Below are 26942 nucleotides of genomic sequence, written 5' to 3'. Positions count from 1 at the left end.
AAGAAAATCCACAAAATGTTCCATCTCATGCTTAGAGATGCAAAATTTCTAATATAATATTGCTGAAGCTAAGCATAAAATACTGTTGGAAAAGAAAAAGTTACTCGCTTTTCAGTAAGAAAGAATTAGGGAAACTAAAATATACTTATGTAAGGGACATGTATTAGCCAACATCTAAAAAATCTCAGCGTGAATGTTAAAGTAATCATTAAATTCTAAGTCTGTTAAAATTACAATAACTTTTTATTCAATGAATTCTTCAGTTCACAGAGGAGGCTCCTTAAACCTGAAGTTTTCAAGAAGTTGCTGTTCAGTATTAAATTTCTAATCATCAAATGCATCTCAGTAGATAAAATCATGAAAATTGTCAGCTTCAAATATTTATCCATAGACTGAAGACATAGAGTCTAGTTAAGCAAAAGCTTTTTAAGTGACTCGGAAAATCTGTGCAGTTGGCAAAGAAGGCCATGGCCTATGGAATGGTCTTTTAATCTGTCAGTATCTCAAGGTGCATTAAGTGTAGTAAATACAGCTCTCAGCTCCCTTTGAGATAATCTTTCAAAGTGCTGTACCAACTGTCATGTGACATGTTCAGAAATTTCTCCAAAAGATCTTTTCATCATGTTGAAAAAGATAGTTGTTCTTACAGATGCATTGCTTCCTTAAAAGTAATTTGTGTCTACATGTTCACCAACCTATTCGTTTTATTTGAAATTACTGATTTCTTTTAACCTAAAAAAAAATAAACCGTAAATTTAGGTCAGACTCATAATTTATCTGAGTGAGATGCTGATGTTGGTCTTAGGGAATTTTTTGAGGAAAACATAGGTAGAGATTTGACATAACCTTTTGAGATGGCCACTTAATGCTTTGTTATCTTCTGTAGCCATTCTAATTTCCTTAAGCATTTTACTAGATGAAGGGAATTGAATTATAGTTGTTAACTTCTTCTCTGTTCATTCCAGTAACATCTTTGAACTGGTTCTAAGTTGAAATACACTACCAATTGCCTTAATGATTCCTGGCTTTCTAACTGTTTTAGCTAAGAATAGAGAGCCAGAAGCAATAGAGAAATCACAATATTGATGTCTAAATGTATGTCTAGAAAGAATTATTCCAGCTTGACAATTTATTGGTGATATTTGGTCAATTGCTTAATCTTTTCCAGCCTCAGTATGGTTTGTTTTGTGAAACAGGAATAATAATAATAATAATAATAATAATAATAATAATAATAATACTGTCTAAGCTACTTCAAAAAGGTTATTGTGGGAATAAAAAGATTGTATTTGTTAAAAGATAAACTGAGACATATTAAAAAGTTTAAGAGTTTGAGCAAAAATTGATTTGAAATGGGCAGTGCCAAATCTGAAGTGGTTAAAAATGCTACACCAAGGGGAGCTAGGGGCAAGACTTTTATAGAGAAGAGGCTGAAGCAAAGCAAGCCAGGCTTGCTAGGGATGTAGGCTCCAGGAGCCTTGGAGAACCTTCTCCTTAGGCTCTGCCTTCCAAGAAGAAGGAGACCCTAGAAGCCTAAGATTCTGGCACCCTATTGTGAGGAGCAGGGTAAAGCTAATATGCCAAGACACCTTGATTACAATCTGATCTGATGTGGTCTTGTGTTTTGCAATTGTTAAAGGTGCGTTTGATGTGTTAAATTATTTAAGCAAGAAGCCCTTTAGACAGAGATGGCTTTAATGCCTTAGTCCTGCAGAAGCAACCCAAAACCTAAGCCTAAAATGCCTCAAGGTCAAGAAATCAAAATGTAAAGACAACCAATCAGGAACAGCCAACTAGCTTTCTCAAAGAATGCAACCACTTAAGCTATAGCCAATCAAGTAATGCCCTTGCTTTGCAAGCCTGGAAAGAGGAGGTTCACAGGGACTAGAGGAAAATAAGAGGAAAGTGAAAGAAAAAGAACCAAAGAAAAAGAACCAAATCAACTCCAGTAAAATTTATTTTATGCCTGGCACATGGGTTACTATGTGAATGCTGTCTGAAGAATGACTATCTTTTTTTAGCATTTCTCAAAATATTGTCTGTGCCTATATTCAATAGGATAAGATGTGATTATTAGGATACTTTGGTTGAGAATACATATTGGACATAGTGCAGCAACTTGATCTATAAATCTTTTGCTCAACTAGTACTATTTCTTAGGAAGGCTCATATCCCAGGTACTTATTTTGTGTATCTATAAAATTCTTATTTCTTGTTCAGGCATCTTCATTTTAAGGAACATGTGTGTTCAAAAGATGTTACTGGAATGAGCAGAGAAGAAGTTAACAACTATAATTCAATTCCCTTCATCTAGTAAAATGCTTAAGGAAATTAGAATGACTACAGAAGATAACAAAGCATTAAGTGGTCATCTCAAAAGGTTATGTCAGGCTTCTTTATTAAACCTTTTTCTAGTCTTTCTATCTCTTTTTCTTCCTTTCAAGGAATTTAACCATCAATTGCCTATGTGTCTCCTAATCTATCATCTGAACTTTTCCTCACTATGATTATTTATTTTATAACTCTGGTTGACCTCAACTCAGCCATCCTCAGGGCTACTACCATTTACTTCTTTAAAATCATCTCAAAGGAATGCATTTGGTCTTCCTAAACAAGGTTGATGGTGATCGTCACTTCAAATACGGGTGTCCTATACTAAGATCAACGGGCTACTCTCAGGAGTGTGCATTTGGGTGATTGGAAGCCTCAGCATTAAGAACTGAAAGCAGGGCAGAAAGGAAAATTAATATTTATTGAGCATGCATGTGCCAGGTCCTGTACTGAGTCCATGCTTCTATATTATTAATTATCTTATTGTGTCCTCGAAACAACTCTACAAGCTTGAAATTTCAGATAGAGGAGGTACAATTTATTTAGTTTTTCAGCAGAGAGTTGCTGGTAATGAGATTAGACTGGCAGACATGTAGATTACAGCCAGGCTTCTTTCACACTTTAGAGCAGCTAGTCCTGGAAGCAGAGCAAAACTATGGCCAACTGGGTCTTTTAGTCAAACAGATGTATTGAGGAGCAAGACAGTTCAGAGAAAGACTGTTTCCCAGCCAAATGCTTTATTTGGCAAGAGTGAAATTAAAAGGAAAATACAATACAGATAAATGTCCTTTAACTGTGAATAGTGTACATGAGTGCGCAAGGAGTAAAATGTTTCCTATTATGTTAAAAGTTCATCTGTCAGGAAAACCTCGTTAGAAAAAAATTAATCATGGCATTCATAAAATATACATATTTATGAAAACATTCATGGTTTATTTGAACAGTGTTATAAAAGTCAATACTTTCAAATAATAAAATGTCTCTTAAAAGCCATAATTATTTGGAAATACCATGCAAGTAACATAAATCATGTTTACAAGGTGTATTTTAATCATATTATAGAACTGCTGTCATCACAGTAAAATGCCACTGTACTGCTACTGTATACTCCAAATTAAGCATCCTATGTACTCAATTACTGTTGCTATTTATTCTAAGAAAAGCAAGCAATAAGTCAGTTTACTTCCTTTAGTAAAGAAAGTTAATTATGTTTTGATACTGTCAAAATCATTGTTAAGATATTATAATATTGTTACATGTTATAACATATCCAGTAAAAACACAAATGTGTAGTGATGTAGATGATTTTCACAGGGTGTGTATGTGTATTTGGTGGTGATTAGAAACAAAGTTAATGAGGCCAAGGATTAATAAGAACTACAGTTAACAACTGAATTATGAAAAGCCAATTACACTGTTTAAATTGCTAGCCTTAACCAGCAGCATAAATAATTTTTTTCTTTGCTTTTTGTCATGTGAAGAGAAGAGGTGGAAAGCTTGATTATGTGGCTCTCCATTTAGGTAACAGAGCTCCTAACTGCTGTTCTTATCAGGGGTACTCTTTGCCTATTTAGACTGGTTCTAGGTTGAAATACAACTACCAATTGCCTTAATGATTCCTGGCTTTCTAACTGTTTTAGCTAAGAATAGAGAGCCAGAAGCAATAGAGAAATCACAATATTGATGTCTAAATGTATGTCTAGAAAGAATTATTCCAGCTTGACAATTTATTGGTGATATTTGGTCAATTGCTTAATCTTTTCCAGCCTCAGTATGGTTTGTTTTGTGAAACAGGAATAATAATAATAATAATAATAATACTGTCTAAGCTACTTCAAAAAGGTTATTGTGGGAATAAAAAGATTGTATTTGTTAAAAGATAAACTGAGACATATTAAAAAGTTTAAGAGTTTGAGCAAAAATTGATTTGAAATGGGCAGTGCCAAATCTGAAGTGGTTAAAAATGCTACACCAAGGGGAGCTAGGGGCAAGACTTTTATAGAGAAGAGGCTGAAGCAAAGCATGGGCTTTATTTGATTGGCTATAGCTTAAGTGGTTGCATTCTTTGAGAAAGCTAGTTGGCTGTTCCTGATTGGTTGTCTTTACATTTTGATTTCTTGACCTTGAGGCATTTTAGGCTTAGGTTTTGGGTTGCTTCTGCAGGACTAAGGCATTAAAGCCATCTCTGTCTAAAGGACTTCTTGCTTAAATAATTTAACACATCAAACGCACCTTTAACAATTGCAAAACACAAGACCACATCAGATCAGATTGTAATCAAGGTGTCTTGGCATATTAGCTTTACCCTGCTCCTCACAATAGGGTGCCAGAATCTTAGGCTTCTAGGGTCTCCTTCTTCTTGGAAGGCAGAGCCTAAGGAGAAGGTTCTCCAAGGCTTCTGGAGCCTACATCCCTAGCATACACTCTCTTGTTCTATCCTTCTTTACTCGGACTCACACATCAGTGACCTGGAGGACTTCTGGTGCCCAAGTGGCATTGCTCCTTATTTGTTTACCATTATCAGCTTCCTGAATGATCAGTTTGATGTGTTTTTCAAAGTTCATGTTTATCCTTCTGATCTCTAGCTTCAGCAGTCTTGAGACTATGTGTGGAGTTATACCCCCAGCCTCCGGGGCTACAATTCTTAGATAGTTTCCTGAGAGTAAGACCTTCCTTACTCTCTATGATTCCTTAGAATGGAAACTCTGAGATGTGGCAAAAGTTGCCTTGGCAGCTGGTTTAGAAGTGATGTGTCATAGAACCAGTTAGATGCACCAGACTCTCTTTACCGTGTTAGTAGTCACAGTGTGTCTCTTGTCTGACCTGGGGCATCTTAACTCTTACCCAGTTGTTCAGGCCCCCAAACAGTGGAGTCACCCTTCATTTCTTTCCTTATCTCATTCTGCCCATCCACTCCATTTGGAAATTCTCTTGGTTTTCTACCATCAACATATAGCCAGAATCCAGTCACATCTCAGTGTCTTCTCTGTCTCTACTCTTGTCCCATCCAAGATGATTTCTGTAGCCTCCTATCTGCTCACCTTTCTCCCATCTCACCTTCAGCCCCTAATCTATTCTCAAAATATCAGCCACAGTTATTCCTTAAGAACCTAACTTAAACTATGCTGTGATCTGCTTCCAATTTCATTCTGGGTAAAAGCAAAAGTCCTCATGGTGGACTAAAAAGCCTTATAAGATCTGACCTCTGACAAACTAGTCCCATCTCCTCAGTACTCTCCCTTTGCTCACTCTGCTGCGGTCATGGTCTTTCACAGTGAGAATTACCCTGTCTACCTAATTTAAGTTTGCCACCCACCCCTCCAACGCATTCTTGAGTCCCTTGTCATATACTATTGTAGGACTTATAGCATTCGCTATAACGTACTTATTGATTATGTTTGCTGCCAGTCTTTCCCCTGTAAAATGTAAGGCCCATGAAGATATGGAGGGATGGTTGTCTGTTTTGTTTCCTGATATTTTCCTGGAACCTAAAACAGTGCCTGGTACATGGTAAGTTCTCAAGTAGTTGTTCTATGAATGAATGAAGTATAATTTTCTCTTCTTTTCTCCTCTTCTCTTTTCTTTTTCTCTTCTTTTCTTTTCTCTCTCTCTTTTTTTTTTTTTTTGTTTGGCCCATCTGAGGTACTATCTAGAGAATTAAGAGCAGATTTTGTCCTTTCTCCTATAAGCACATCAGTCCCAGTTTTGATCATTAGTCCTCAGTGTATCCATAGAGCTTTTATATCAAGAGAATTCCTGGCAGCTACCTTCTCTGACATGCGTAATAGCCTATGAAGTCTGTAGATAAAATCTCTTTCTGGAGTCTAATTTCCAAAATTAGTTACACAACATCTACTTAAATAAATTTTAATATTATCTATAAACCACTTAATCTAAAGATGCATTTTAATAGAAAAGTTCACTTGGGAGTTGTATGTATGTAGCTGAAAAAGTGTCGAATCCAGATACAGTGGATAGTTTCTTGGCATGGTATTCCTAGAATTGGTAGAAGTATGTGTTTTTGTATTATTTCCTTTACCCTTTATCAAAATAGTCTATCAAATACCTCTGTAGTCTGGGAAAGACTGGCACCAATTTAAGTAAAAGTGTTAATACGGCAAACCAAAGCAAACACCACTGAAATGGAAATGCCAAAAGGAAAATGACATGATAACCTGGACCTTATTGAAATGGAAAATGGCATAATGTTTAATAGCATGAGTAGCTGAGATATTCTCTTGTCAGAAAAACATTGCTCTTCACTGAAATACTTCAAATTTGTTTAATTCTACATCAGAGATGTTTCTTTGAATCTTTGGTGTAATGAGTGATTTCTTTCATTACTCTTTCAAATGAAATTGAACAAAGATTGTGGGCAGGCAGGCAAACTATGAATTAGAGAAGCAGCATGAATTACTAGCTTGCAGTTCGAACCTTTCTTCACACGGGTGTTGAATCTGGCTATAATCTAGGGTATGTGGACAATCTGAAGACTAACTGGCATATTGTGAGTTGACCTATCTTTGTGAAATACACTAATTATTACTAAGAAGATAGTTTCTATGCCAGGTATACCATGTGAATGATGTGTGTGTGTATACATGCACATTTACACACATCTGTGTTCATCTGTGTGTAAATAATTCATAAAAATGATTATTCTTGAATTTGAATCTAAAAAGCTTCTCATAAAACCAGCAAGTTAATGAGTAATAGTTGTGTGGGTTTCTCTCTCTCTCTCTTTCACATGTTCTAATTTTCCTTTGAAACAGGTCTTAGGCCAGAGAAACTGGGCCCATTGTAAGATCAAATATTTACCTTTGAGATGGTGCTTAAGGCCACCCTCTCCATGTCTTCTCCACAAAATGATATCTTTCTATTGATAATGTATTAGGAAAGAGTACAATAAAACAAATTTTTTATGACTTTTTTTGTACTTAAACCAAACTCCCTGCCAGGACATCTCTTGCTTGAATAGAGAGAGCTGGCAGACTTACTCACATGGAATAACAGTGCAGTTGGCTACACGTAGTATATAAAATGAAGGACCAATCTGAATTGCTAGTAACAATGGCTATTGGCCTGGGAATAAAATGATTAAGGGATTTCCCTGTGTATTTCCTCCATGGCTATGGTCGATGGGGATTACAACACAAGGATGTATTTATATTATCACTGGGGAAAGATGAAAACTATATTTATTAAAGTGATTTGACCTTGTAGACAAATCTTTAAAAATTCTAATAAAATTAAGGTTGGCATAAAAAGATATTACACAGGGGCACCTGGATGGCTCAGTCAGTTAAGCATCTGCCTTGGGCTCAGGTCATGATATCAGGGTCCTGCGATTGAGTCCTGCATTGGGCTCTTGGCTCAGCTGGGAGTCTGTTTCTCCCTCTCCTACTGCCCCTCCCCACTTGTGCTCACATGCTCTCTCTCTGACAAATAAATAAACAGAACCTTAAAAAAAGATATTTCACAATTATTTATAAAAAATATATTAAGGCAATATTTTGAAAACTCACTTAAGTAATGCTATTATGTATATAAAAAAATTACCTCACTTATCTCAAGGAAGAACAGATTCTAGTTAGAGAAGAATAAAGAAAACCAAGCCACATTATCTTATATTTATTTACAGACTAAGTGAAAATAGTTAAATTGGCATATAATAGTCACTGATATCTATAGGTATGGAGCCTGTTTTTGTTATTCATATTCCAGAAGATTAGAAAGGGAAAAAAAAATCAAAGATAAACAAGGAAGGCAGAAATTACCTTAAGTAATTCTAATTTAAAAAACAAAGCCCTAAATTAGTTTTTGGCATACGAAATTTAAAACGCTGGACAACATGATAGAATTTTCATTTCTGGATCACTGATCTGAAACCAGCAGATGTCATGTCATTAGGGACCAAAGCCATTACCATGGTGTCTTGTGTGAAATAAAGTCATTATCACAGTTCTTTTCTTTCTTTCTTTCTTTTTTTAAGATTTTATTTATTTATTTGACAGAGAGAGACACAGCGAGAGAGGGAACACAAGCAGGGGGAGTGGGAGAGGGAGAAGCAGGCTTCCCGCTGAGCAGGGAGCCTGATGCAGGGCTCCATCCCAGGACCCTGGGATTATGACCTGGGCTGAAGGCAGACACTTAATGACTGAGCCACCCAGGCGCCCTCACAGTTCTTTTCTAATAATAGAAATGGCTATGCATACTTTGAATTATTGGAAGTAATCTGGGTATGGACATTTGTTGAAGAAAATAATGAAGTTAGATAAATAAACCAGTCTCCTATTCCTTTTCAACATCAAATATAAGATTTCTTTTATAAATGGAACATTGTTCTTTATGAAACTCTCATAAGACAATATGATAGCTTTCTTAAAAATTATGTAATGGACAGTTGTGATTTTTTTCTTTTATCCACTCCCCCTCTTTTAGGGACTTAACACCTAAGATTTGCCATGCCTGACATTCCCTTCCATTCTCAAGCCAGATGGTGGGTATGGGCTTGCCCTCACCTCTAGAGGTGTGTCCTGGTTGTCTTAACCCAGTCACTGCAACCCATTTCTATGTCCACAGTGCTCAGTTCGTGGATGGAAACATTATACAAACAGATCCAGTGAGGCAGTGAGCAATGGGCTGCTTCTGAGGAAGCAGGAGCTTTTTCTCTTTCCTTTGGAGCCCACTGGGAAAGACCACCTGTCTCTCCCTTAATAATGTGCGGTAAAATAGTTACAGCCATTTTACTGTCATAACAGAGAAGCAAGGAGTTGTAGGTGTGGAGTCTGAATAAGGCCTGAGCATGGAAGAGAGGTCAGAGAGAGGGGAATCAGGTCCTTGATGATAATGTTTAAGTTTCTGGCTCAATTCTTGCCTATTCTTAGACCTTTAATTAAGAAAGTGACAAATTCCTTTCATTGTTTTAGTTGGATCTTTCTTTTCCACTTGAAACACAAATAATTATTTATATGGAGAGTGCTATCAGAAACAGGATGGTAACTATAATAGACCCTGAATGTGATGTGGATGAACTGAAAACAATGTGATGGAGGAGAGTGAAGACCCCTGCTCCCCACAAAAACAGGGAGGTAAGCAGTCCTTGTTACATCATAGCTGAATAGCTTGATAGAGTATTCGCCTTGTATTTAGGGATTCAAGTCAGGACTTCACAGTTAAGGTACTTGGTAGAGAATATTTTCAATATGTTGGCTTATGATGGCTATATTTTATAGCCTTCAGAAAGTTTATTTGACATAGAGACAAAGTTACTTTGAAAGTACAATTGAGCATAAAAATGAACAGACTTTTTAGAAGTAATTGAATTATTTTTCAGCAGGGGCATTTTGACCAATCTGTCCAAGATCTGAGAACATTTCCTAGGGCCTCTGCCTGGCACTCCAGGAATGCCACACTGCCTTCTCCTTTCTAGTCCATGACTTCCTCTCTTCCCATTTACTCTGGACGCTCCAGATAGTTTTCCAATCAATTTATTTTTACTGAAAGTGACCAGAGTATATTTCCATTGCTTGTGGGCTAAGAAATCTAATTGATTAAGTGCATTTCACACATTAATTTTTTCATCAGTTGTTCTTAATCTAAATCATTTTAAAAATAGCTTTTAAACACCCCCTTACATATACACAATTAAATTAGTCCTTATTTTCAAAGAAGATTAACTTCAAAAATTACATAATTCTTATTTCTAATGTATTATTTTCCCAAAACCATTTTCGTTTTATTAGTGTGATGTTATTTTTACATCCGAACTAATTTACTTCCTCATTTATTTGCAAAGCTTCCATATGACCTCCATTACAATTGGAAAGTACTGGATCGTCCATCCATTCCAACACCCATTTAATGAGGAAGTTTAGAGAACTTGATACCTAACATCTCACAGTTAATGATTACCATTGACTTCTGAGCTCAAAAACCATCGTATTTCTACTTTCCTGTATGTGTAAGATTAAACCCTTTTTGGAGGAAGAATCACCTCCCTGGGATCAATTATTTTATTAGCAAAGGAAGAAAATATTGGACAGGCAAGTGAATTTGCAATTCAGTTCAATAGACTATCATTTGTTATGTTGGAACCACAAAATTATTAAATTCCAGTATATTCATAAGAAAAAAAGTTAAATTTGTCCCTGAAAATATTTCTTTAAAAGAATAAAATTACATCAGTGAACATTTATTGAGTGCTTACCACCTACCAGGTGAATAAGTTGCAGTTTCTGCTCCAAATGGAGGAAATGGGTTGATTTTATTTAATAAAAATGGAAATTCCAGAAAGAAGACTAAAAATGTCCTTTAATTCAAATTTTCATGTTTTTTTGTGACTAGAATAAGAGAGCATTGTGCCTGGATAATAAAAAATGTCTCCCTTTGATTTCAAATTAGCCTTCTTCCCTGTAAAAGGAAGAAAAGGATTAACATTCAACAAGTCAATTCCGTTCAGTGGAAACTGAAAAGATTAAAAGGAAGAAAAGTTTTTCCCGTATTATTTTTGACTCTCCCATTCTTAATGCAGCCACATTACTTCTTTGCAGAAGGTACTGTTCCATGCTTTTTAGTGACTAAGGTAACTCACATGATACTGGTGACTCATTTAAGAAACTGGTCTTTCTTCTCAGTTTTACTTGTTTTTTTTTTTTTTCCCAGTAATAATCTGTATGGAGAAATATATGAGGCATGCTATTATCCTTTGAATATATCCCTTCCATATAGAGAAACACACAGAAGACCTAGTTCTATGAAAGAATACTTAAAGTAGGCTGTATTTCCTCCAGATATATAAAAATAGGTATTTCAAGTATCTTTGAAGCAAAATTATAAGTTTGTAATTCCCTATTGCTTTTTAGAGATTCTTAGTAATCAACAATTTAACAAAATAGTCCTTCACTGATAATGCTGTATACCACAATTTGATAAACTGTATTCATTTTAGCTTAGGTAGTCACTTTTTAAAAAGTTATATATCACATATACAAACAAACGTATATTACTATTATGCATATATTAATTTATACATCCTGAGTGAGAAAAAAAGCAAAAAGTGTTTATGTAAGTTTCCTACATGGGTTTTAAAAATAGTGGTGTGATTGTGGAGCAGGTCTCTGAAGGGTCACACAGTACGTATTTTAGTCTTTGTGGGCCTGGTGGTCTCTGGCACTGCTATTGTATGTTGCCAAGAAAGCAGCTGTGGACGATGAAGGCATGGGTAGGGCTGTGTTCAAAATAAACTTTATTTACAAAAATAGGTGGTAGGCTATTTGGCTTGCTGGCTGTAGTCTGCTGACTCCTGGTTTAGAATGTGAAGAGTTTTTCCTGAAGGTATCAATTTATAAGAGCATAAATAATAACAAAAAGTTAACACAAGGTTGTAGGCATTATTTTGAAATTTCTGAAATAGAAACCTCTTCTAAATGTAGGAATTCTGTCTTGCCATTACATTCAATAAAGTATGGTCCTCTCCAACCAGGATTTATGAGTGTCTAAAGAAGCTGTTACCTGCTAGTGCTCATGACCAATTTCTGTCTGAAATACTAGTGATTATGTATGTTACCATCGTCTACCTGCTAGAAAAACAGTTGAGAAGACTCAGAAGAAACAATATTACCTGATGATTCATTAAAGAGGAAACATAATGTCTCTATAATAAGCATGTAAAAATCTAGGAAGATGATTGGCGCAAAGCTATTCCATAGTCTTTTTGTTTATAACACCTTCACACAGTAGAAGGATTTTTAAACTGGAAATGAACAAATATTATCTCTTACATAATGAGAAGGATACCTGAAAAAGGAAAATTCATGTAGAACTTGAAAATTTTCTGGGTGAATAGCAGAACTCTTTCCATTAATTTCTTTAAACACTCTGAAACTGTTACGTTACACTTCAAATCCTGATCCAGAATTTATCAGAGTATTTAATATCATCCAAGAAAATGGTGGTAGGAGACATTTCTGCATTGGATAAGAAGTTGATAATTTCTGAAAGTCCCCTCTGCTTCTAAGATTTCAGACTTGTTGAAAATATCCTGCTATTAGCACACTCTTACACTGAGGAAATAGCACCAATTACATGTTTTTGGCTCTTAACCTTCAGAAGGTTGCAATAGTAGGAGATTCACTTTACTTTATTTTATTTTTTTAAAGATTTTTATTTATTTTTTGACAGAGAGAGACACAAGGAGAGAGGGAACATAAGCAGAGGCAGTGGGAGAGGGAGAACAGGCTTCCCGCGGAGTGGGGAGCCCAATGCAGGGCTCGATCCCAGGACCCTGGGATCATGACCTGAGCCGAAGGCAGACGCTTAAAGACTGAGCCACCCAGGAGCCCCAGGAAGTTCACTTTAAAACAAACCTATATCCAAACAATGTGAACTTTTTATATGAAAATTACTAAGAGTAATTGAAAAGAAACATTGGTACACTCTTTGTCAGAAAATCTTTTGTTTTGTTTTTCCTATCAATGTTCTAGATATTATATTTTTTACCACATTACAAATTTATTTTTCTGTTTTCAAGGAGAAAGCTTACCTACTCACAGAAGTATCTCACAGATCTAATTCTCTCTCTCTAAATAAAAATGAGAATTTTAGTAAGAAAGCTGATGCTTGGGTCACCCCATAGTTACATTCCAATTTTATTACTTGGCCTTGCCGAAAATGTGAGGGGGCAAAATTTTCTCCTTTGATTTGGGTGATATGTTTAGACAAGGGAATATTGGAGAAAATTATTGGCAATCCCATGTGACACCGAGAGTTTTATTTTTGATCTAGAAAGAATATGATAAAATCAAAGTATTGGAAAACATTTTAGTTTAAATGTAATAAAAGTAATCATAAAGGACACCATTAACTCATCTTGCTCTAGATAATGAGATGAAATTAAGAATAATAAAATTAAGCCTAATGATGGAAAAAATATTTCCTGTGCCCTTAGAAATAAATTAGCTGGAATTTTGGAGTATGGAGTGTTCTGGTAATTTAATTTTCTGAATAGTGGAAAGTAAACAGAAAATCCTTTAAAACATACCCATTTTGTTGCAAAGTTCCTAAAATAACTAAGTATTATCTCTTGCCTTAGTAAGTATAACTTACTGAAAATAATTTAGTTTTATGGTTCTGAAGGTCATTTCAGAAAATTATCTCTACCTTCTCTAAACTCATTTCATTGCAAACTCTTACGTGGCATTGATCACAGTGTACTTTGTGATGCATGTAGTATTTCTTCTGCCAGTCTATAAATGTCTTGAGGCTAGAGACCATGTCTTTTTCTTCATTTAGCCTCATAATAGACAACACAATACCTCATATGTAATACATGCTCAATAAATATTGAATTGGATCATTATGAATTTTAATTATGACTGTGATATTATAGATTCAGAAATTGCCTCTTGCTTATAAGAACATGTCAGAAATAATCGTGGTTAATTACAGACTCTGGCTAATCAAAATCTGATTTTGGATCTGCTCCATTAAGTTATGGCCAAACCATAAGTTCTGAGGCAATTAAAAAAACGTATCATAGATAATGTCCAGGAGCCTACAAAAAAAAATATCATTTGCTAATCTGCCACCATGTGCAACTCAAGAAGAAAGAAAAGGCTTTATTTATTAGCTTAGCTATTTTACATAAGAAGCACCTGTTACAAATATGCATTAGGAACTCAAATAAACATAATGAAGAAAATAATTCTACCACCCAAACTACTATTAAAATATTAGTGTATAAACTTTTAGATTAGTTACTAAGATATCTGTCTTTGTATTTATATTGACATCTCTCTATATTATATAATACATTACCTTACAAATATAACTTGGTTTTAAATAGTTAATTTTTTTCACTATTTACAAATACAATTCATATGATCACTTTTAATGAATGAACTATATCCCAACCTATAGATCTATCATGTATTATTTAACCAATTTCTGAGTTTTGTATTTTTTAATTGTTTCTAATTTTCATTTTGATAAGCATTCTCATATGTAAATCACTATATATATCATTTCCCCCTACCCACGGTAAAATTATTACAAGTAGAATGGCTAGTAAAGGGTATGTAGCTATTTAAGACTTTCGATATATGTTGTCTTCCTGAAAGACGTAATAATTTATAATTTTACCAATAAAATATGAGAGTGTATGTTTCCCAAAACCTTTGATTAAATTGAGTAGTACCCTATTTGATCGATTGATGGTACGCAGTATCTCATTGTTGTACATGTCCTGCCTTTGATCATTAATTAATTTAAAGTTGTTTTCATTTTTCATTGTAACTTACTTGTATTTCATCCTTGGCAAACTTTGTTTTCCCATTTTGCTATTAGTGTATTTGTCTTATATGCTTACATATAAAGCTTATTAAACTTTTATCTTGTCTGTATGTTACTGTTGTCTCCGTTTGAAGTATATAAGTTTTACATTTTTATGTAGTTGAGCTTCCTTTTTCCTTTATAAGATTCTAACCTTAGGGTGAAACTTTGTAAACCCGTTTTCACTGTCCGATGTTTAAAACTTACTCCAAATGTATATTTGTAGTTGTTTTATGGTTTCATTTATATGAAATTTGCTTTGTTGAATTACATAATTCTTTTCCACTTTGCCAGTATACTGATGAGCTATGGACAAGGCACTCTAAGCTTACTGCAGTATAGAGATCCTTGTAGAGCAAAATTTCCCGTCTGTTGGGCCCTGCCATCTGCCATGCTGTACATAGATTACCTGAGTGGCCAGAGAGAGCCTACAGCTGTCAGTACCTACAGTTTTGGTCTCTGACTGTAGGCAACCACCAACATTTATGACAGTGATCCAAATACTACCACTTTTTTAATGTGCACCATAACATTGAAAATGGTTGGGAAATCTTGACCAAACAATATAATCAGACTAATTTATAAATGAATATACTATCAAAAAACTCACAAATGATGTCTTTGATGTTTTCTGACCTCTGCAAGGTCACCCATTACCTAGAATGGGTTCACCGTACAAGATCATATTTGGATCTCTGGTGAAGCTATGTAATAGTTACAAAAGTGCAAGTACCAGACTTAACATGACTTGTTTAATGCAGGCAGTACACTATGAATTTTTCAGAATTTCCAGGGTTAAAATTTTCTTTTGAGCTTTGAGATGAGAAAATGCTGCCTCTTAATGTCGAGTAATAAATACTGTTTATCTCTTACAGTTGAACTCTACATCAAAAGTTTTTGCTTCCACAACTCCTTTTAGTTCAGCATGATTGGCCTCAATTGCCGCTCATTCTTTAGTATATGGAATAGTCAATCAGGTGGCTCTGAAATGTGCTAAAATGAGGCCTTTGAAGTTGAATTTGCAGCTTTAAGAAACAGGATACTTTTCATCTGCATTCTCACTTTTTATCATTGTCCTTAAAGTGTCTTAGAGAGGAAAGAAGACATTAAGACATATGGAGTATGAAATGCTGATCAGGTAAGATGGTAAATGCCATTCAAAGGGAAAAATGACACCCACATAATAAATGGTGACTGTGAATGTTTGACAGTTGTGCGAACATACCAGTGCCTTTGGCGAGGAAGGAGTATTCTGAGGGAAGCCTGTGTACTGGCTGTATTACCATGATTCCAAGCATTCAAAGAATGGCCACAAAAATTTAAATATGAATATCCACACATGTTCACACACAGTTGTAACTTATATACGGTCATCATACTTAAATGTCTGGGTGGATGTACACATATAAGTATATTGCTGTACTGAATGTTATTATACTACTTTTAAATAACACCCTTAAAAAGAATGATGGTATGGTAAGAAGACCATGTAGTCTCCTTTATTTTCATAATTAAACATCAATTTTTCATCTTGAACATATGATTCTTTCTTTGAAAACATATTCTTGCTCTTCTAACCATTAAATATGTTGTAGATACACTTTTGTTTATATGGAAAATAAATTCATGATATATTCTTTTTTTTAAGATTTTTATTTACTTATTTAACAGAGATAGAGAGGGGGCACAAGTAGGCAGAGTGGAGTAGACAGAGGGAGAGGAAGAAGCAGGCTTCCCATGGAGCAGGGAGCCTGATGCGGGGCTCAATCCCAGGACCCTGGGATCATGACCTGAGCCGAAGGCAGCCGCTTAACCCACTGAGCCACCCAGGCGCCCCATTCATGATATATTCCTAAAGTAAAAAAAAAAAAAATTTTATAACACATTGTTATCATATGTGTATATGTTGACACATAATTTATATACATATACATGTTATATATATTTATATTCATATGAATATTTATTTGGGTATACAATTATAAATGTTAATAACTAAATGTTGTGTGCACTTAAATGATAATGGTAGGGCCATACGGTTATTGATGGTTTACTTCCTATTCCAGACTTTCCTCTATTTTCTCAATTTTAGTAGTAAAGACATTAATTTTATAATCAGAAAACATGATGAAGCTATTTTCATTTTATCAAAAAGATAAAGAAGAAGAGCTGCTCTTTATAATAAAGCAGCCTCACATCTGTATTATTTGGACTCAGCTTCCCTTAAAAACAAGACTGAAGTAGAACTAAAACAAAACAGAGATCATCTAATGCTATCAGAATGTAGTCCACCCTTAGGGAAACATACTAGGTGGAACATCCATCTGTGAGTCATGTTGACCATTTACTGCTCAAGATCATCAAGCTCAATTCCCATATTATACATGTTCACCAGAAACCAAGGCAGCTTAACCATTAACTTTATCCTCCATAGCATTTATTTTATCTATTATTGTTTATAAATAATTTCATAATTTATGAATTTATAATAATTAAATATAACATACAGCAATATATATTATAAAATAAAATAAATATATAAAATAATAATATAATATAATAATAATGAAAATATGAAATTTATATTAAATTTGTGAAATTTATAAAAAACTTTAATTTAAACATTATGTCCCTGAAAGAGAGCACAAGACATTTAACTTTGGTCTCTTGACCAATATATGTAATAGTCACCAGTATAACAAATGCAATTGATTTTCAATCTACTACTACAAATATTGTTATTATGTTGCTTTGCGTCTTTTATTGGACGCTCCGTAAGAAATTATTGTCAAAATTCTTAAATTATTTGTGATTTAGACAGATAAATAGTAAAAAAATAGATACATAGAGTGAAAATTGTATGATCTATTGAGTTTTCTCCATTTTCCTAGGAGCTAGGAACCTCAGATATAAATTTTTGGAATAAGTAAGTTTAGCAAGATTGATTTCTTGGTATAATTTCTTCCTCTCTCTTTTATGTAACAAAATACTTATAAAAGTTTTGTTAAAAGTATTATATACTTTTTTTTAAAAAGATTTATTCATTCATTCATTCATTCAATCATTCATTTAATTTAGAGAGAGAGAGAAAATGAGTCAGGGGGAGGGGCGGAGAGAGAATCTCAAGCAGACTCCACACTGAGCATGGAGCCCGACACGGGACTCCATTTCACAATCCTGAGATCACCACCTGAACTGAAACCAAGAGTGGGATGCTTAACAAACTGCACCACCCACATACCCCAAGTATTATATACTTCTTGTAGACAAACTTAAAAATGCATAGATACACACAGAAATTAAAAATTATTTATAGTTCCATTATTTTGGAAATTATCCTGTTTAGTCCAAATATGTATACATATGTATATTTCACTTTTCATAAATCTTTTACATACTATACGTAGTGTTTAATAACTTAATTTTTTACTTACTATATTAAATATTTCCTCATGTTATTGTGTTCTGTCATCAGTAATGTATATATATTTTAGAGTATTTAAATCACTTTAATTCTATTACTTTTTGTGATAAACATCCTTATGTATGTGTCTGTGTATACATCAGCTGATTTCTAGCAATTAGAATGGTAGAGTAACTCTGCCTTTTCATTATGTCATTTATTTAATACATTGTAAGCTTTTAAAATAAGTCTGTAGCTTTAGAAGATCAAGGAAATTACAAATTCCTTCTATGACTAGTTCTAGGTTCCTAGTGAGACTTACTGAATTCCAACAGCTCTGTGATCATTCACAGGCCAGAGGTGAATGAAAGGTCAGTTTTTTATTTTGTTTTGTTTTGTTTTGTTTGTTTTATTTCTAGGTACCAGAATTGCCTCAGAGTACAACATAGGTTTAGTGTATTCCAACTATACTTTTTTCACCATGGAAAAAACACACAAGAAGGATGTTGCAAATTGATATTATTGAGAATGGAGAAGGGGACCTAAGCTTACTCAGCCATACCCACAAGGCAATCTTTAATGACTAGAATCCCTCCTTAAGTACCATGGACCTATCATCTACTGGCCCTAGCTGTGAGATATCACCGGCCTTCATACATACGTCTGTGGTTTCTTCTCACCTTAGAATTTTTCAGGCCATTAGGTCTAATAGATTCTTTTTTGTGGGTCTCCCTTTTCCATGGCAGGAGACTTGTGATACACCACAGATATTATTGCTGGAAATGTATAGCTTATTTTTCCAAAGTCTTTATTTTGTCAAGATTTGCAATATTTTGTCTCAGAAGACAGAAGTCTTCTGTCATCTTATGTCAATCTGGAACAATTGTTCACTAAGCCTGCTGCCTAGTTTCAACCTGAGATTTTCTATTGCTGCTCTTCTGTTATAGATCCTCTATAGAAGCCATGCCATATCCTTTTAAATCTTAGTTTATTTTTACATCTTTCTGGAACATATCCAAGAGTAGCTTCAAAAGAAAGGATGTAATATGATAAATTTATTGAATTCATAAATATCCAAACTTTTTTTTTTATTTTGCTCCTATCTGTAATTATTAGTTTGATTTCATATACAACCTACCTTGAAGATTCTATTCAGTCAGAATTTTGATGACATTTCTTTATTATCCTTTGGGTTTCAGTGCTGCTGTTTAGAATACAGGGTCATTCTGATTGTTTTTCTATTAAAAATAAACTTTGTTTTCTTTTGAGATCTTGTAGCATGTTTGTCTCTGGTGTTCTTAAATTAAGTGTTGCTTCCTGAGGATTACTTCTAGAAATTTAGGCATGTCCTTCATTTCTGGTGAATTTATTTGTAAATTCTGATGCTTTTCTCTTCTCTATGTCCTTTGTTCTTTTTATCTGAAACCCCTCCTACTTGGCTCTGAGAAACCTAGGTTGTTTCTCTAACTGTAATATAATTTTGTTCATATTTACCATGTCTATGTCATTTTTAAAAATCTGATTTCTGGGAGACCACCTTTTCTCATCTTTAAGAACTTCTTTTGAAATTCCTTATGTTGATTTTTTTTCTGATGATTTTTTTTTTCATAGTGTACTCTCCCTCTCTCTCCTTGTCTCTCTCTCTCTCTCTGTCTTTTAAATCAGACCCAATTATCTTTTTAGTTGTTGTCCTTTGATCTCTCTAAAGATACTGATTTGCTTTTTTGATAATGTTTTCTGGTCCATACAATACTGGTGTTTTCTGCAGTTCCTTTTTCTTCTGTTTATGTCAATCTTTATCGTGTTTCAATTTTTCCTCATATGTATGGAAATTTTTATCAATAAAACTAAGATACCCACCCTGTTCTGCACCGAGCCCACTGTCTGTGAGTGCCAAGCCATCACATGGTGCTCCATTTCCTCCACCATCCAGACTTCTGCCAGAAAGATGAGAACCTAACTGTTGACATTTTCAGCATGGGAGGGGACAAAGAGTAGCATGAGCAGCAACTTTCCATGTACACTTTGAACATATCCCCATTTTCCAAAGCATACCTCAGTCTCAACTTGGTGCTGTAGTAAAATTCACTTCCTGAGTGTATTTGGGTATCTGTTTGGTGAATTAAATCTCTGCGTGTGTCCTCCCTACTGACTTTATTGTCATTTTCTTTCCCCAGTTAAATTATTGACAATTGATTTTCCTACTTTGTATGTCTTCTGTTAATGTCTCCTGTTTTCTCTGTGTCTTTGAGAGTCCTTAATAGTTTTTATTATTTCCTTTTTACTTAAGTTGTGTCTCAGGAGGGAGAAGGAGACAAAAATGTGTTTGACCTGCCATATTTTTGCAGAAAATGGTTTTATGTTACTTTTAGTCACTCAAACTTGTCATTCAGTGTACTGATAATTGTCCTAGATATTACATCTCCCAATTATATATTTAACTTATGACTCATCAACTTCTCTCTATAAATGATTTAACCTAATCCATTCCTCCATTTATTCAAGTGGCATCAAATGCAATGGGGCAAAACATGTTTGACACCAATTTCCACCCATAAGAAGCTTATGTCATAGTCATTAATATGAGATAGTGCAAATAAATAGTAGATAGATTTTTAAAAATAAAAACAAGATGCAATCTGATTAAATGCCAAAATAAATAGATGACAGCAAACTAGATCACACCAGAAATCAGGATTTGTCTGAGTCTACAGATTAAAAGTCTTTTGTATTTTCATCTGATTGAGGTTCTGGCAACTTTAAGACCTGTATTATAAGTTGATAATAGTTGTGATTTATTGTATCTTTTAAGTTATATCATTTTATTATATCAAAAAGTTACAGCAAACATTTGTAGTATTTTTTTCTATTTTTGATATATTTTCTATCCATATATCTTTCTATATTATCATGTACATGAAATTATTATCTTAATTTTATAATTAACTTAATCTCCTTTCAAATTGGACACATGCCTATTTCATCTCTGGATTTCCCACTCCATAGTGCCCTTAGGTGGAGCTAACACTATTTTTTGAACACTTAGTATGTGTCAAATACACAGCTAAGTACTTTATATGAATTATATAAATTAATCCTCCCTTCAAGTCTGTCAGACAAATATTATTATAATTTGTTTTATTCAAGAAATTTAAAGCTCAAAATTTGAGTAACTAGCTCATGATCACACAGCCCATATAAATGGGGGACCAACCAGATAGGGTTTTTTAGAGTCCTATCCTTAATACGTTAATACCTCCTTGCACAAAGCAGACACACAATAAATATCTGGTGAACAGATGAATAAAACCCTTACTGATATTTTTTCATCCTTAGGAATTTTACACATTTGGAGAACTTACTTTCTACAAAATTTGTAATAATTTGATGCTTTCTAAGGGTTAAAATCTTCTATAATCTTTTCTTCAATCATATTGATTTGCAGTCATTCGTATAAAATTCCATTTTGTATCATCTTTGGAGGTTTTTTATTTCTTTGTTTGCAGATTATAGATGCTTGTGAAATAGTTTCAGGATAGACAATGGCTATTAAATTATATGGTTAGACAAAATGGTTGATAATGGATAGTTTATTTAAATGCTTAATATAAATTCCCAAGCCTAATAGTGTTTTCTTTTTTCCCAGATTTTGTGGAAATAGCTATTATATTGTAAGGATGGTTCTCAAAATACTATTTTAATTAGAAATTATAATCATATTTTAAAGTCCATATGCAATATAGATAAGTGTTACAACCATAGATCCTAGAATCAGACAGCCTGAGTATAAGTCACATTTAAGCTTGAGTTTACGCCTCTATAAGTTGAAGATAAATTATTTTGTTACCAAACACAATATTGCAAGTACTTGGAAATCACTAGGTATACTGCCTCTCACACAGAAAGCATTAATTTAATGTGTGTATATGATACTAGTGTGCATATGGTATTTAAAAAGACAGTAGGAGGGATGTACTTTTCAAACGATTGACCTTTCCTGGCATTTGAGATTGCTGCTTAAATAAGAAAGCTTGTCATAATTTGGCAATCTATCTTAGTCTGTGCAATTTACATTAGTTATACCCATACCTTCTCTTGCAAATGTAATTATTTAATTCTTTTGAAAATCTTTGCATATCATGTACAAATCATTTGCTAGATGCTAAGGATTTGGAAGTATCAATAACATGAAAATCTGTATATTCCTTTCTATTTCAAGTCTGGTAGAATTATAATGACCAACATAGGCTGAAAAGCATGATAAAGTAGAGGGGACTACAAAACAGTTTTACCATGACTTTGTTTCCCTGACTTTATATCAAAATCCTAAAAAGGATCTGCAGTTTCTGGAATGGTGCATCCTAGAAGGGAGAAAATAGACTGCATATTCAGTGATTTGAAATCAATTTCTGATTATTGCTATTAACTGACTACTTATATTTAAGTGTGATTTTCAGACATTCAGTCTTCACCTTTAAAATGAGAAACTTCAGGCTGGATGGTTTTTAGGGACATTTCCTGATTTAAAATGCTAGCTCATAACCATAACCTCTAGTAGGACTTTGCCTGTTTCCTTATTTTTGTCTTAGTCCAAATCGTGTTCATATACTCTTATTTCAATTTCTCTCACTAATTATCGGCAACTCTAAATATTTTCTCCACTTGTATCTTATATAACATTATTTTAGATCATCAGAAGAACATTTACATCATAGATATCAAGAAGTTAAAACTTTCATTTGCTTTTTATATAAATATTTTATCATTAATATCAAGTTAGTTTGTGGCTAAAATTAGATGTCATTAAAAAAAGGAAAAAGAAAGAAAACTAACCCACTTTTTCTTCACATCTAAATTTCATGAGAGTTGTGGTTTGAGAAAATAAAATGTGTTCCCTAGAACATTATTATATATGTGAAAATGGCTAGTTATGAATTCTATAAAATGTAACAAAACTGATAGATTGGCATTCAAGTATAAATAAATGCAAGCTTGCTTGCTTCTTTTCTTTCTTTCTTAACTTTATAATATTGGGGTTAATCTACATCTTCAGGACTGGAATTTTTTTCTAAGGTAAAGTTGTGATCTGAGAAACTTAGGGTGCTTTAAATTCAATTCTCTTTCATGTCTTTGAATATTCTGTGGATCTTATAGTGAACTGATAACAATGAATTTCCTCTACTTGCTATTAACTGGATAGCAGAGAATTTATACTGCAGGTATCACATTCAAACATTTTAAAAATTGCATTTCTTCCTTGAGATAAATGAATGTATGTAATTTCAAATTCAGTTCTTAATGGCTACATTAGCATGTCACTAGTGGCAAAATTTGAGTTCTGAAACCAGGAACCTGAACATCAGAGCTTCATTATCCCACTGGAAATGGGATTTAGAACTTTTAAATAACATAGTAGTTAAGATAGTATCTTACCTTCTTCACTTTTCTTAGTAACTTCTCTTTTAGTTTATCCCACTTCAAACTAGAAATTTCTCTTTTCACTAAATAAGGTCTTATCTCAGTTTTAAAAGTACATCTATTTTATTGAACGGGAAACATGACATTTCTATCTAAACTGTACCCACCTATCACATATAGATGTGATTTTGCTATCTGTAACAGGTTGGTACTTGAAGCACTCTCTAAAATGTAATTTTCCAATATATAATCTTCAATAATGTAGTGTATCTTGATTGATTGTATGGAAAGAAAAATATATCTCAGGTTAATTTAAATATAAGTGTTTTTTTCATCTCCTTAAAATACTGGAGCTTATTTCCTAAGAAATACCAGAGTTGGAGAATGACTTTTTAAATTATTCTCAATTAACTACTAATAAGTTTGCCTGGATTAACTGTTAATGAGTTTTTCTAATATCTTCTTGCACTGTATAGAGGTGAGTTAAAATCGTTCTAAAAATCTACTTGAATTTATGTGATGATAACTATGAAACTTCCCTCATTTATATGTGAAAACAGATTAAGAATTTTAAAAATAATTTTTACTGTCATTTTAAGTGGAGATACTAAATTAACACTGTCATAATATAAAGGAAAAAAGATTGAGATATGATTGTAAGAAACATTTCCCCTCCCAATATATAAATATAAGTTTTCAAGAGGTTTTCCTCTATGCCATGAACATCATAGAAAAGAAAGGTAAGCATCACCCCAATAGAACCCTTTATAAAATAGAAGAGGAATGTTTAATGTGACTTCCTGGGTTTTACTTTTACAACATTTTCTTTTTTTTGGAAATTGCATAAATCCAGTCTATACCAACTTCTACTGATGGCTTTGGAATAGGATATAGTATATATGTATGGCTTTTTCATCTGAAAATAAACTGAGTCACAGATTGCTCTTACATTTCATGTCTGTTAAAAGTGAAAAGAGCCTTAGACTTACGAGAGAATTAGGTCTGACTTCCAGCTCCATCATTATTGACTATCGTCTTTGACAATTTATTTAGTCTCATGAAAATCTGTTTCTTCATCTATAAAAATATTATATATTTTATGATATGAAAATATATATTTTTTTATAATTTGTATAGGGCATGTTTATTATGCAGATTTAACTAGACAATGTAAGGGGGAAACCTGTCACAAATAATTAGACCATACTAGGTCCTCCGAAATTTTAATTTCCTTTCACTTTTCACTGTTGAATCTAAATACCAATAATGAAACTACTATTTATGAAATTTGACCATGTTCTGTTTACTGGGGATTTCACTAATTCCCTTACAAAAGCTTGTGTTCTAATGCTTAAACGATTTTTAGTCATGGATATGAACTTAACTTCTGTAAAGAAATACAGTGAAATAGCAACACAATACTCGTCTTTATCCATTTTATCAGTTCATGTCAAGACATTTTTAGTCCCTCTGTTATGAACTTCGCAAATGAGGACTCTTAAGAAACCCTGCTATTTCACTTTTTCTCTCTCTGGGTATATGGTACAGCAAGAAAATTTCTACATTTAAAAAAATCACAGAAGTGATGAAAATATTCTGGAACTAGATAGTGGTGATGGTTGTATAACATTGTAAATGTATTAAATGCTGCAGAAATGTACATTTAATAAATGTACATAAAACATAAAATACACATTTTAAATAGTTCAAATGTGTATTTTATGTTTTATGAACTTTACCACAGTAAAAAGAAAATAAGTCAATCAATTTAAAACATGATTTTGATAAATATGGCCAAATCCTTCCAGAGATGTGGTGCCAATTTGTAACCCTAATAGTGATATATATATATATATATATATAAGTGTAAACTGAGAAAGTTTTGGTAGGGAGGCAAATGATCAAGTATGATAGTCTTAATCTCCTGCCCAAGAAGGCTTTATAAATGGAAAGTAAAAGATTATTGAAAGTACATTTTTATATTTTACAGCTTTGCCTATGACTGATCCTGGTTATTATTTTACTAAGAATAATATTCTACTCAGTGATTTATGGAACAATCTTGGGGTGCATTTGTAGTACAGTGTGGGATATAAAGTTCAGGTTTTATCTTGAGTTAGGCTTATTTATATATCATTTTACTTTTCTATCTTTACATGACTGTTGTGAATAGATATACTTGAGAGTTGGGCTTTCTTTCTTTCATTGTGTTTTATTTATTTTTCATTGAAGTGTAATTGATATATAATATTAGTTTCAGGTTTACAACATAATGATTAGACAATGATATACATTGTGAAATGTTCACCATTATAAGTGTTGTTAGCATCTGTCACTATACAAAGTTATTACAATATTATTGATTGTATTTCCTATGCTGTACGTTTCATCCCCATGACTTATTTATTTTTAAAACTGGAAATTTGTACTCTTAATCCCTTTCACCACGTTCCCCTCTGGCAACCACTAGTTTGTTCTCTATATGTATGAGTCTAGTGAGTCTATTTTCTTTTGTTTTTGTTATTTGCTTTTTTTAAGATTTCACATATAAGCAAAATCAAATGGTATTTGTCTTTGTCTGACTTTTTCACTTACAGTAACATCTTCTAGATCCATCCATGTTGTCACAGATGGCAAGAGTTCATCCTTTTTTACGGTGAATATTCCGTTGTGTGTGTATATACCACATCTTTATCTCTTCATCTATGGATGGATACTTGGGTTACTTCTATATCTTGGCTATTGTAAGTAATGCTGCAACAAACATAGGAGTGCATATACCTTTTTGAATTAGTGTTTTTGTTTTCTTCTGGTAAATACCCAGAAGTGGTATTTCTGGACTATATGGTACCTCTATTTTTAGTTTTTTTGAGAACCCTTCACATTGTTTTCTAGAGTGGCTACACCAATTTATGTTCCCACCAATATTTTACAAGAGTTCCCTTTTCTCCACATTCTCACCAACACTTGTTTTTTTATTTGTTTGTTTTTGTTTTTGTTTTGTCTTTGATGCTAGCTATTCTGACTGGTGTGAAAGGATATCTTATTGTGGTTTTGATTTGCATTTCCCTGATGATTAGCAACGTTGAATATCTTTTCATGTGTCTGCTGACCATCTCTATATCTTCTTTGGAAAAATGTGTATTCATTCTTAATCAGATTTTTTTTGTTTTTGGTGTTGAGTGGTATGAGATCTTTACATATTTTGAGGGTTTTTAAAATTTATTTATTTGAGAGAAAGAGAGAGAACACAAGCAGGGGGGTGGGTCAGAGAGAAAGGGAGAAGCAGACTCCCCACTGAGCAGGGAGCCTGGGACCATGACCTGAGCTGAAGGCAGACACTTAACCGACTGAGCCACCCAGGCACCCCAAGATCTTTATATATTTTGGATATTAACTCCTTATTGAATATATCATTTGCAAAGATTTTCTCTCATTCAGTAGGTTGCCTTTTCATTTT

The 26942-nt window shown here is 33.5% G+C and overlaps 1 protein-coding gene across 2 annotated transcripts in view; it reads left to right on the top strand.

The window, feature by feature from the left end:
* NAALADL2 (N-acetylated alpha-linked acidic dipeptidase like 2) overlaps positions 1–26942 on the top strand; it is a 690507-nt gene that overhangs the window by 385188 nt on the left and 278377 nt on the right. The window contains exon 9 of one of the 2 annotated variants that reach the window (XM_088019029.1): positions 10130–10189. The exons of the other annotated variant lie outside the window; for it this stretch is intronic. Coding sequence (XP_087875155.1) covers positions 10130–10189 — 60 coding nt within the window. The remainder of the gene's footprint in view (positions 1–10129; positions 10190–26942) is intronic. 2 annotated transcript variants of the gene reach the window in all.

The sequence above is a fragment of the Eumetopias jubatus genome, unplaced genomic scaffold, assembly GCF_037043125.1.
Source record: "Eumetopias jubatus isolate StellerSeaLion01/CBP00866 unplaced genomic scaffold, mEumJub1_p1.0 scaffold_1, whole genome shotgun sequence".
Lineage (NCBI taxonomy): Eukaryota > Metazoa > Chordata > Mammalia > Carnivora > Otariidae > Eumetopias > Eumetopias jubatus.
Note: the sequence above shows the minus strand (reverse complement) of the source record. Positions and strands in the feature narration are given on the sequence as shown.